This window comes from Macaca fascicularis, chromosome 7 (assembly GCF_037993035.2).
Source record: "Macaca fascicularis isolate 582-1 chromosome 7, T2T-MFA8v1.1".
Lineage (NCBI taxonomy): Eukaryota > Metazoa > Chordata > Mammalia > Primates > Cercopithecidae > Macaca > Macaca fascicularis.
The window spans coordinates 77,372,342-77,385,434 of NC_088381.1; the positions used below are offsets into that span (position 1 = coordinate 77,372,342).

At 46.5% G+C, this 13,093-nt stretch overlaps 1 protein-coding gene across 1 annotated transcript in view; it reads right to left on the bottom strand.

Moving 5' to 3' along the window:
* FAM174B (family with sequence similarity 174 member B) overlaps window positions 1-13,093 on the bottom strand; it is a 39,022-nt gene that overhangs the window by 3,499 nt on the left and 22,430 nt on the right. The window contains exon 2 of the mRNA XM_005560555.5: window positions 9,429-9,560. Coding sequence (XP_005560612.2) covers window positions 9,429-9,560 — 132 coding nt within the window. The remainder of the gene's footprint in view (window positions 1-9,428; window positions 9,561-13,093) is intronic.

Here is a 13,093-nt window from a genome sequence, read left to right on the forward strand (position 1 = left end):
GCTGAGATGGCACCACTGTACTCCAGTCTGGGTGACAGAGAAAGACTCTGTCTCAAAAAAAAAAAAAAAAAAAAAAAAACTGAATCTGCTCAAGACATCATCAAAAGGGACTTTAGAATAAAGGAGGGAAAATTTGACCAGTTAAAGCTGCCACCATCACCTCTTGATGTTTGATTATGGGCATTATATAATTACATGAGCAAAAATAACAAGGATTTAATAGAATTTACAGAATAATGAACTGCCTGTCATAATATTACATAATACCAAATACATTACCATATCAGGTAGCTATTTACTAGAAGATGTAAACATCCTATTTTTAGGAAATACATAATTATTTGCAGGAAAGGGCCATGATATATATAACTTACCCTCCAATGGTTTAGTAAAAACCGTTTGTGTGCACACACACACATATATACACGGATGAATCAGAAAGCAAACAGGCAAAAAACGTTAACAGGAAAATATGAGTTAAAAGTACAAGGGAGTTCCCTACACTATTTTTATTTTTGCATGAAATTTAATTTTTTTTCCACATAAAAAGTTGTTTAAAGAGAAAACATAAGCCAGGCACGGTGGGTCATGCCCGTAATCCCAGCACTTGGGGAGGTCCAGTTAGGAGAATCGCTTGAACCCAGTAGTTAGAGACCAGCCTGGGCAACATAATGAAAGCTTGTCTCTACAAAAACTACAAAAATTAGCTGGACATGGTGGCGTGTGTCTGTAGTCCTAGCTACCCAAGAGGCTGAGTGGGATGATCACTTGAACCCAGGAGGTTGAGGCTACAGTGAGCCAATATCTTGCCACTGCACTCCAGCCTGGGTGACAGAGCAAGATCATCTCAAAAAAAAAAAAAAAAAAACCCTACTCAACAGACTAGAGAAAGAGAAAAGTCTCCAGCAAGCCATGTCCAAGCTGTACAGGAGGCTGGCTTTCTTATACTGATCCCCTGGCCCCTTCTGTGGGTTGGGGAGTCGGGGGATCTATCCTCTCAAACCAACATCTCAAAGCCCAAGCACTCATATCCCCCACTGCAAAGAGGAAGGGACTAAGGACCCCCAATGTTAAGGCTCCTACCAGGTCTGACTCCACCATCAGGCCTTCCACTGCCTCTTGCTGCAAGGTCAAAGTCGAGGATGAGGGGTGGGGGCACAGGAACTGAGGAGGAGCAGTGAAGATTTCAAAGACCAAGAATCAGAGCTGAGGGCAGGGACCTGATCACCGTAGCTGTGCCAGAGCAGATCTGGCCACAGCAGGCCTGTGGGCTCTGGAGAAAGCAGCCGGCAGAATCAACGGAGATGCAAACTCTGTACCACTGCCATGCTGAAATTCACCTCTGTGAGTGTCTGGGCATCCCACGGGACTGCTCTGAATCTTACGGGGATCCCCTACCAGGCTGTTTGCCCTCACCTCACCCTCAGGTTGCTGTCTCTATCCGTGTACTTAAGAAACGCCCACACGTACACAAGGTAGGGAGCCACACTGCTCATCGCAGAATCCTTCACGCTCCTCCACGGGGAGAAGTCCACCCGCACATGCCAACGCCTGCCCAGGTCAGGCCTGGCCACTGGCTCTCTGGGTCTCTCCAGGAGATGGTAGAGCCATACCCCAAGTTTCAGCCATGTAGTTGGCTGGGCCTTCAGGCTCTCTGGGGTGACTGGGACTCACGAACAATACTCCAGGGACAGTGGAGGGAACAGGCTGTCTCCAGAGGAGGCTGGTTGTAAAGTCCTGGCTCTCTCAACGTCATCTAGCTGTTTCCCTGTGGCCATCTATGGGCCAGAAGCTTTGGGGTTCCCCCGAGGAGTGGCTTGGGGGACAGAGGATCAAAGCTGCCGCTCACCCAACATCCCTATGCTGGCTCAAACGTCCCTGTGCCTGCACCTGCTGTAACTTCTCCCTGGAATGCCCTCACTACTCCCTACACGTTGAGCCACCTTGGGCTCACTTCCTGGTCCTCTCAAACTCGTAAGTTTCACCTCCTCTGGGAAGAACTTACTGCCCCCTTCCTGGCTGCCCACAGCACCTGTTCCTTCCTCTGTGAGAGCCAGGTGGTCTTAGAAGTGGCCATGCTCAGCCAGGCACAGTGGCTCACACCTGTAATCCCAGCATTTCAGGAGGCCAAGGCGGGCAGATCACTTGATGTCAGGAGTTCGAGACCAGCCTGACCAACATGGTGATACCCCATCTCTATTAAAAATACAAAAATTAGCTGGGCGTGGTAGCAGGCGCCTGTAATCTCAGCTATTCAGGGGGCTGAGGCAGGAGAATCGCTTGAGCCCGGGAGGCAGAGGTTGCAATGAGCCAAGATCGGGCCACTGCACTCCAGCCTGGGCAACAAGAGTGAGGCTCCTCTCAAAAAAAAAAAAAAAACAAGTGGCCATGCTCCTGCTGTCTCCCACTCTCAACACAGGCCCCTCGAGGGCAAGGCCAGGCTTACCTAGCCTGTACTCATGGTGAAGGGAATTATCAGGCTCACCAACTAGACACACTCTAGATGACAAGCAGAGATTCCAAAAGGCCTCTCTCAGCCCCCCTTCTCATTCCCCAGAACTGCCAAATTGCTAGTGACATTTCATTGTTAAGGTAAGTCAGAAAGAGTCAATGCCGACCACCACCCCCACCAAAATCTCTGTAGGAAGTGAAGGCATATTTAGCTGCCACGGCCCAGGCTTGTTCAGATTTCCCACTGTGCTATAGGATGACACCGGGTTACAACCATCCCACACAAGGAGAATGACATGTCCCCACTTGCGTCTGGCCCATGTTTTACAAGAAGCTTGTCTGACCGGTGAAATAGCTGTCAACACAGGAGCACCTGTTGCAGCACCTGTCAGTGGCGTCCGGCACCCTGGCAGCTGACCTCTCTGTGCAGCCGGCAAGGACACCCTGGGAAGAGGACGCAGCGGCCCCACGAGTGAATGACGGAGAAGCCAGAGGGAGGAGGCCTGGCCTGTCTGTGAGTATGTCTGAGACAGAGAGATGCGGGGACACCACCACCATGTGTCATGTGTCCCTGCTTCCATCCAGGGATACACAAGAAAAGAACACCTGAAAAACATGGCTTGCTTTTGCAAAAGCATTGATACTTAGGATGATTTGTGTTGTTCGTCTTTCCTTCCTTCCTTCCTTCCTTGGTTCCCTCGTTTCTTTTTCTTTCTTTCCCTTTCCTCTTTGTTTGTTTGATCAGATTCCTGTTCACATAGGCTCCATCCTTGTAGACATAAGACACAAGAATTTTTAAGGTGCCCTGGCTTTGAGCGAGACACCTTAAATGAAAACTGCCCGCAGGCTGCCAATATTGCTTCCCAAACAAACAAAAATTCTCGGGGCGATGCCCATTTTTAACACATATGCTCTGCATTCTGCAAGGAAGAGGACTGGCAGAGGTTTATTCAAACTGGTCTGGGGATGGCTTCCGATGCTGTTTCAGATAGTTACCCTGCAAGTCACTGGCTCCTCTCCGGTTCCTTCCAGGCCTCAGAAGCTCATGATGCCCATTGTTTCCATACCTACCGCCCAGGCAGCTGTCCATCTGTTGATGCTCCTAACAGTTCACCCTCAGAAGACCACAAGGAAGCATGGGGTGCTCAGCCATTCAGAGGTCCTCAGTAAGTAGAAGCAGCTGCAAGAAGTCACTGCCTTGAGTGTGTTTAGCAACTGCCATGAGGGCATCCATGGGGACTCAGAGCTCCCGGGTAGCAAGCCAGGTCTGTTTTCCCATACTCCCTGCCTACCCTGCAGAGGCCTCATGCTGCAAGCTGCACAAAAATGCCCTTGGTTTCCAAGACAAGACACCAGCCAAAGCCCTCAGCATTACAGCGGAAATCTCATGGGTTTCTAATTATACTCCCGAAGGAAGCCCTACCCACAAGAGGGTGGGAAGCAGGGATTTCTAGAATGCACGTCCACACACCCCACGGGGCCACATCTTTTCCACATATAAGAAGCGGGGACAGGGACCTCCCTCTTGGCAGGGAGGCAGGGCTGGCAGGAGCAGCGCGTTCTCCCAGCAGTGTGCCTTTGGGCTGCGCCTGTCACAGCTGCTGGGCCGCCTGCCACACACACGGGAGGAAGAGCCCACATCTCTCTCGTCCTGGGGGACACCAAAGTCTCCTGTAATAAACCGGGAATGCAGAGAGGCCCAGAGCATCCACACAACTGCACACTAGGCAACAAAGCTCAAAACACATGCAGCGGAAACCCAAATGCCTCTTGAAAGATAGAACCATTTCAAAACCCCAGGGTACTCTTATACTCCAGTTAGCTATCATTTCCCCTTCTAATTAGCCTTTTTAAGTACAGAGTTAGAGACTCATTTCTATAGAACTCCTCCCTCCCTCCCAAACTCTGGCCCTACACACTTGAGGTCTTATCTCCTACGCTGCCTGTATTCTTATTCCTCCTTCATTTCCTACCTGGCTGAAAACTTTGAGGGGAAAAAAAGAAAAAAAAAAAAAAAACCTGGCTGATAGGCAAAGGCTCTAGGTCACAAGATGTTCTCAGAGAGTTGCCTGGGAAAGAATAAGAAGCAGGTTACTCTGCCTTACTGCCCTGGTGCCAAAAACGTGATTTTCCTCTTTCCACTCAATCATAAAATAACCCAAAGTCATGATTCATCTGATTTAAATGTAGTCTGTTTCCTAGAGAGAACTGAAACATTTGGCTGAGTTATGTCTAAATGGGAAAAACAAGTACCTGTGAACAGATTAGCAATGTGCAGACAAAGAAGTTCACAAAAACATTAAACCAAACATGCAATGTCCTAAACTCTTTGTTCTTTCACACCTATTGACCTGAAAAGTTGCTCATGATTCATTGTTTGGGTAGAAAAATGTGCCAAAACAGCGTGTATAATACAGTCTTATTTCTATAAAAAAGAAAGTTCCACATATATGTACTCACACACACTCTAGTGGTTACTGGTAAGTAGTGAGATGATAGGTAATTGTATCTTTCCTGTTTATTATCTGTATTTTCTACAGCTTAACATTACCTCTGTAACAAGAAAAGCCAGCACTACTTAGTCTTTCTAAACAGTCACTCATCTTTAGGCCTGAGGACTGCAGTGGGCTCGTGTCTAGTGACTCACCTCCAAGTTCACTCACATTCTGATTTTATTTCAACCACAAACAGCACAAACTTCTCAAGGAAGGAAAGCAGAAAAGGCAAAAGAAGAGATAAAACGTTTAAGGACTTGGGAGCAGGGACAAGGACTCTTCTTAGTCCCAGATGACATATCTACACAGAAGACCCAAAGATTCCACATTTATCCTACAAGAATTAATAAAAGTTTAGCAAGGTTGCTGGATTTTTGTTAAAAAATCAGTATCTTTTAAAAATAACTGCAATAAACAAAAAGTTTAAGGATAATATTTTTTTAAGAGACATCAGAGACAAAGTCATGAATCATGAGGTGGCGGCTTGCAGAGAAATCTGCTTTTGACACTGTCCCCAGAATGACAGCAGAGAGAACCTGGCAGCCCCAGAAGCAGAAACCCAGGCATGGAGATTGATCGGTGGGGCAAAGGGGTTCTTTAAGGCTGATGGTCTGGAGTGGAAAACTAATACAGAGGGATCTGCAGGGTCCGGAGTTTCTGCCTAGAATAGGGGCAGAGGAGACACCACTAAGGTGCTTCAGGAAGCTAACACTATTCCTGTATTGAAAACCACCAAGTGTTGGCCAGGTGCCATGGCTCACACCTGTAATCCCAGCACTTTGGGAGGCCAAGGCAGGTGGATCACGAGGTCAAGAGATTGAGACCATCTTGGCCAACATGGTGAAACCCCATCACCACTAAAAATACAAAAAATCAGCTGTGCATGGTGGTACATGCCTGTAGTCACAGCTACTCAGGAGGCTGAGGCAGGAGAATTGCTTGAACCTGAGAGGCGGAGGTTGCGGTGAGCCAAGATAGTGCCACTGCACTCTGGCCTGGGCGACAAAGATTCCATCTCAAAAAAAAAAAAAAACCACCAAGTGTTGACGGGTCCCGCACTATTGCTGTGTCAGATAGAGATGGAATGCACATCATTAAAGTGGCCAACGAAAATGACCCAGAGCATGCCTGCAGACCAGGGGTCTCACTTACTTTTGCCCTTGCAACACGCCAGCCAGCAAGCCAACCTGGACTTTCAAAACACAAGCTTGGACTTGTCTGTTAACTTTAATACCCACCAGGTGGTTTACCTTTAGTAGTTTACCTTTAGTAGTTAGTCTGTTTCACAGCCAGCAGCAGTGCCAATATGGCACTCATTGTCAGCCTAGAAAAGGAACTCGCTCCATTGTTTGAAGAACAGAGACAAGCTGTGGAAATTTCTTAATCTGACACTGGTTCAATGTGTGCCTTATCTTCATCATACCAGACACAACATCAGTCCAGCAACCAGGCCACAATAATACAGATGTCTATGCCCTCAGGGAAAGGCCCCTTTTCCCACCTTCTAGGAAACAGTCTATAAAGAGAATTTCTGAGCAGATTGATCGTTATATTTTTCTTTGTTTAGGGTCTTCTCTTATTTAGTGGGATGTGGAGATACCACAAAAATCGTTCCGTCTATCATTGTTCCCATGGAGTTAGCTCAGTCACCAAAGATTGATGAGATGCTGTTCAGTGGCTCAGAATCAAAACACTACATTGATCCACTTGAACCATTAAATGCTCCCTGTTGTACAATATTCCCAGCCCTGCAGGAGGAAGTGGACTCTTGACTGTGAATAGTGATGAGGACATGGTTTTCTTCACATTATATTTTACTTCTTTGTATTGAGTGTGAGACAGATAAAATGGCTTAGCGATAAACTCAATAGAGTCACTAACTTTCCTATGTACACAGTCATCCCTTGTTATCCTCAGAGAATTGGTTCCAAGACCTCCTGCAAAGACCAAAATCCACAGATGCTCAAGTCTTTTATATAAAATGGTATAGTATTTGCAAGTATTCTATGCACATTCTTTAGTATACTTTAAATCATCTCTAGAGTATTCCTAATACCTAATACACAATGTAAACACGAGGTAAATAGTTGTTATACTATATTGTTTTTTGGATTTGCATTATTTTCACTGTTGTATTGTTTTTTTCCCAAAATTTTCTTTTTTCTTTTTTTTTTTTAAGACAGGGCCTTGCTCTGTTGCCCAGGCTGGAGTGCAGTGGCATGCTCATGGCTCACTGCAGCCTTGACCTCCCAGGCTCCAGTGATCCTCCCACCTCAGTCTCCCAAGTAGCTGGGACTACAGGCATGCACCACCATGCCTGGCTAATTTTTGCATTATTTTTTTGTGTAGAGGTGGGGTTTCACCATGTGGTCCAGGCTGGTCTCAAACTCCAGAGCTCAAGAGATCTGCACTCCTCGGCCTCTCAAAGTACTGAGACTACAAGCATGAGCCACCATGCCCGAATATTTTCAATCTGTGGTTGGTTGAGCCTACAGATGTGGAACCCTCAGGTACAGAGGGCTAACTGTGCATTATTTTGTGGTATGGATAAATATTACCAATTGATTTGATTGTTTTCAAAGGGTGCTGCCCTTTACCTAAAATGCAAATTACAGCTAAGGGGATTTTTCTCCCATTCTGCTATCCATAACCAATCCGTTTTAATGCTTTCAAGTTCTTCATAAGATTTAGGTGTGATTCACTAACAAACTCAGCTTCCAAAACCAGTATGTATGTAAACGTGATAATACAGTCTTTTTTCCAGATATGAGTATAAATAAAATAGTACTTTAAAGTAAAAAATTTACATATCAAAATGTAAAACACCTGTGAGAATATATCTAATAAAAATGTATAAAACATTTATACGTAAATTTTTGAAAGTACTGAAGGCCGGGCGCGGTGGCTCAAGCCTGTAATCCCAGCACTTTGGGAGGCCGAGACGGGTGGATCACGAGGTCAGGAGATCGAGACCATCCTGGCTAACACAGTGAAACCCCGTCTCTACTAAAAAATACAAAAAAAAAAAACTAGCCGGGTGAGTTGGCGGGCGCCTGTAGTCCCAGCTACTCGGGAGGCTGAGGCAGGAGAATGGCGTAAACCCGGGAGGCGGAGCTTGTAGTGAGCTGAGATCCGGCCACTGCACTCCAGCCTGGGTGACAGAGCGAGACTCCGTCTCAAAAAAAAAAAAAAAAAGAAAGTACTGAAAAACATTTTTTTAAATACCCAATAAATGGAAAATCCATTCTCTATTCATGGATTGGAAAAGTCAAAGTAAAAGTGCTGATTCTCCCTAAATTGATCTACAGGCAATGCAGTTCCAATCAAAATCCCAAACACTTGTCTTGTTGAATCTGACAACTGATTTATGCAGAAGGGCCAAGGACCGCCAAGGCTGTGCTGAGGAACACAGGTGTGGAAGGCTCGTCTCCCAGACATGCAGAAGCCACGGAATGTGGGGAGCCCAGACAGGGACAGGCCTGCATTTCTATTCCACTTTTACTACTAATTGGGACTTTGGTCAAGCAATGCCCCTTCTCTGGATCTTCGAGCCCTCATCTCAAAACTATGCTCATCCTCACCTCTTCCATTAAGAAGCTCACATATTCAAAGTACACCTCAAAATGATCTGAAAACCCACACACTACAATCCTAAAGTCACAAAGTCACCTGCCTTTGGAGCTCATCAGTAAACTCCATCCAAGCAGGAATGCCACCTACCCAGTCACCCACATCCTCAGCTATTGACATAAGTGAGGCTGAAAGATAAGTTTCTGTTTGGGTGCCCAGTGTGTGGCACACATGGCTGCTTGGGCCGGACCCCCACAGCCAGTGGACATCTAGCTTGTTGTCTGAAGCACAATCCTCCTTTTCCTTCTTTAAAGGTGACTTCGTGTTCTCATTTGGGAAAAGCAATAAATAAGCAATTCTCTGCTGGGTTTCCAGGTGCAGTGTGTTCTAGGAAGGGATCTGATATGGTTTGGCTGTGTCTCCACCCAAATCTCATCTTGAATTGTAGCTCCCACAACTCCCACGTATTGTGGGAGGGACCTGGTAGGTAATTGAATCATGGGGGTGGGTCTTCCCGTGCTGCTCTAGTCCTGACAGTGCATAAGTCTCAAAAGATTTGATGGTTTTATAAGGGGGAATTCCCCTTCACAAGCTCTCTTGCCTGCCATCATCCATGTAAGATGTGACTTTGCTACTCCTTGCCTTCCACCATGATTGTGAGGCCTCTGCAGCCATGTGGAAATGTGAGTCAATTAAACTTCTCCTTATAAATTACCTAGTCCCAGGTATGTCTTTATTAGCAGCACGAAAATGGACTAATACAAGATCAGAGCAGGTCTCTCCATGTGCAGAACACCCCAGGGCCCAACACTTAACCAAAAAACAAGAACACATGGACATCATGCCTGACCTTGAGGTCCCACCAACCCACTGCCCCAAGACCAGGAGGAAGCCTCTGTCTCCACCCTGTACCTGTATTTGATGTCGAATACTGTGGAGTCCTCATCCTCATCATCCTCTTCATTTAGCGGCGCCATTTCCACTCGCTCAGCTGGAGTGGTGATGATATCATACTTGCGGGTCTTCTTTAACCTCTTTCCTGACCTGCAGGAGAAGAAGCACATTCATGAGAACACAGCTGAGAGAGAAAGAGTCATTGGGCCCAAGCCCCAGAGGACCTGACAGCAACTTAGCAGCTGGTGTTAAGTCAGGTTTCCTTCCTCTGTCTGAGAGCAGGAGGATCTGACAGAAGGCAAACCATGCTGCTGCCTCCAGCCTGGCTGCTGAGACCACTCCCAGCAGATTCGGTGAACGCCCTGCTAACCCACTTACGATCATGGGACCTCAAGTGAGTGACTGGCCTTGCTAACCCTTAAAGCAGAGGTCCCTGGCCTGAGCACTAAAAACTCAGTAAGCAAGATAAAGAATACACAAATGCTCTCGCTCTCTCTCTCTCTCTCTCTCTCTCTCTCTATATATATATATATATATATATATATATTTTTTTTTTTTTTTTGAGACAGAGTCTCACTCTGTCTCCCAGGCTTGAGTGCAGTGGCGTGATCTCGGCTCACTGCAAGTTCTGCCTCCCAGGTTCACGCCATTCTCCTGCCTCAGCATCCTGAGTCCCAGGCACCCGCCACCACACCCAGCTAATTTTTGTTGTATTTTTCATAGAGAAGGAGTTTTGCCGTGTTAGCCAGGATGGTCTCGATCTTATGACCTCATGATCCACCCGCCTTGCCCTCCCAAAGTGCTAGGATTACAGGCATGAGCCACGGCACCCAGCCACAAACGTAGTATTTTAAGAAAGCAAAATTCATGCTTTTAAAAAAAACCCCAAAGATCAAGATGTCCAATGAGGACCAGGTTTGTCACAGCCTGATGCTTGAGGGTGCTGCCCTATGGGCCAGTCAGGGGAGAGCTGGGTCAGAAATGGGCTGCTCTGTGCTTGTGTGATCAGGGGCAAGTCAGTTCACCTCCCTGAGCTTCCATTCCCTCACAAACCACATTGGATAGGAAAAGTCTTCCTCACAGGTGAGGGAGAACTGCATGAGATGATGCAGTTATGCCTGCACACAGCAGGCTCCTGGCAAAAGTCACTATTAGGGATGATAAAGAGGAGTTAAATATGCTACATCACTACATCGTTTCTCCTAGGTCAAGGGCTTGTGAAAATGAGTCAATTTTGTTTCCATCATGAGGATTCATGAGGAAAATGGTTACAACACTACAGTGTTCTGGTTTTGTTTCCTTGTTTTGTTTTGTGTTTTAAAGGCAGGCTCTCAGCTGGGTGTGGTGGCTCACACCTGTAATCCTAGCATTTTGGGAGGCCAAGGCAGGCAGATCACGAGGTCAGGAGATTGAGACCATCCTGGATAATATGGTGAAACCCCGTCTCCACTAAAAACACAAAAATTAGCTGGTCATTGTGGCAAGCGCCTGCAGTCCCAGCTACTCAGGAGGCGCGGCAGGAGAATCACTTGAGCCGGGATGCAGAGGTTGCAGTGAGCTGAGATCGCACCACTGCACTGCAGCCGGCGACAGAATGAGACTCCGTCTCAAAATAAAATAAAATAAAATAAAGACAGGGTCGTATTCTATCACCTAGGCTGGAGTGCAGTGGTGCAATCATAGTTCACTGCAGCCTCAACCTCCCAGACTTCAGTAACCCTTTCACCTCAGCTTCCTGAGAAGCTGGGACTACAGGCACATGCCTCCAAACCTGGCTGGATTTTTTTTTCTATCTGTAGTAGAAATGAGGTCTTGTTATGTTGCTCAGGCTGGTCTCGAACTCCTGAACTCAAGTGATCCTCCCGCCTCAGCCTCTCAGAGTGCTGGGATGACAGGCATGGGCCACCAAGCCAGACCTAACACTATGTTTTTACCTTTAGGATGGTAGAGAGTCACCGTGGGCTGCAGGGAAAGCACTGACACAAGCCACTTCAGCCTCTAGCCTAAGACTCTCTGCACAAAGGCTGTGATATGTATCAGAACATGGCTAGAGGGTCTAGGATACCACTGGGAATAACACTATTAGTGTGATGACTAACGTTCTTTGTGTTTGTTCCTCCACTCTCTTGAACTTTTTCCTAATTGCTTTGTATTCACTGATGTCCCTCCTTTTTCAGAATATTTAATACTGTCTATGAGAAACCAGCCAACCCAGAAAGTCATAAACAGGGCACTGAAGAATCAGGTTCCCTACACATTCTTCTTGCTGACTGTAAGCTATTCCTGAGTGGAGACCACATCAAAGGCACACGCGAGATCTCTTTGTCTTCAGCACAGAGAAACTCTCCAGTAAGTTGGCAAAATGAATGAAAACAGAACTTCACTTTCAGGTTTTCTAAAAATTTCTTAGCAACAGCAACTTGGTCTTGTCTTAACTGATATGATTTACCAAAAACATGGTTTACCAAAGTGTCACATCATGTCTTTGGCATAAAGCAACCTACACAACCCACAGCACCCACTTCTCATGTTTCCTTGCGTAAAGAAAAGGAGTAGGATTTTGGAAGAGGGGGAAAAATCAGCTGTAAAGTCTGATGACACCCAAGCCTCATCACACAGCATTTTTCCTCTCTGCTTTCATCACAGGTGCACACACACACACACACACACACACACGCTCGCACGCGAGCACAGGCATGGGTGTGAATCTACCTGGATTCTGAACACAGGATAAAGCATGGTGCAGATGCCAAGCCTTGTGGTAAGAGGATAAACCAAAGGGGCATACAGCCAGTCACCTTGCCAGTAGCCTTGGGACAACAGTATTTAGGAAGCAAGCTTTGTGTGGGACTTAAATGCTAACTTTATAAACAGTTGGATTCACATTCTCTCCCCCAAGAGATTCTTCTCTCCACCTCCCTCCAAAGGAGTAAAATAAATCTCTGCATTCTGCCCTGGATGACTTATGATCCCGGACCAATTCCATCTCAACACTGGAAGGGGGAAATTTAAGCCCAGAAGTGGATCCAAATGCCACAAGCAATCCAAGACAAAACCACAAGAAAAACCACCCATCCTCAAACCTCTGAGTCTAAGGTCAAACTCCTGATCTACACGCCTTTCTCGGGAAGACAGCCCTAAATCCCTGTCCAGACAAGTTGTGGCTATCTGGCAGGAAAGCTTGGCTTCTGCAAAGGGGCAAGGCTGGACTGTCCATTTCTGACATGCAGCTGAACAAGCATCTGGAACAGTAGAAAAGGAAATGTCCTGCAAACCCAAGGACATGAGAAAGTCCCCTGTGGACCTTCAAAAGGACACACCCAGATGGCTTCAGGCTGAGGAGTCATAGTCATGTTTGTGACTCTTTTTCAGGCATCGCAAAGCCCAGAAAATGCAAAATCGGATTCGCAAACCTCATTGCATACTTGGAACTTGGTGCCTCATGTAGTCATTGGCCCTGGGGCAGGACTGATGGCTGACCCTGGGAGAAGGCTCTGGAGGCTCTGACTTCAGCCCTGGCCCTGCCTTGTGGGAGTGAATCCCGGGAACCTATAAAATCACTCTTCCTTCTCTATAATCTTATTGTTCATGTATAGAGTCTTACAATAAGAAAATTAGCCTGCTGAGCTAAAATAAGGCCCTTGAACACCAACCCATGGGAGAAGGAAGAAAACTACACCAGC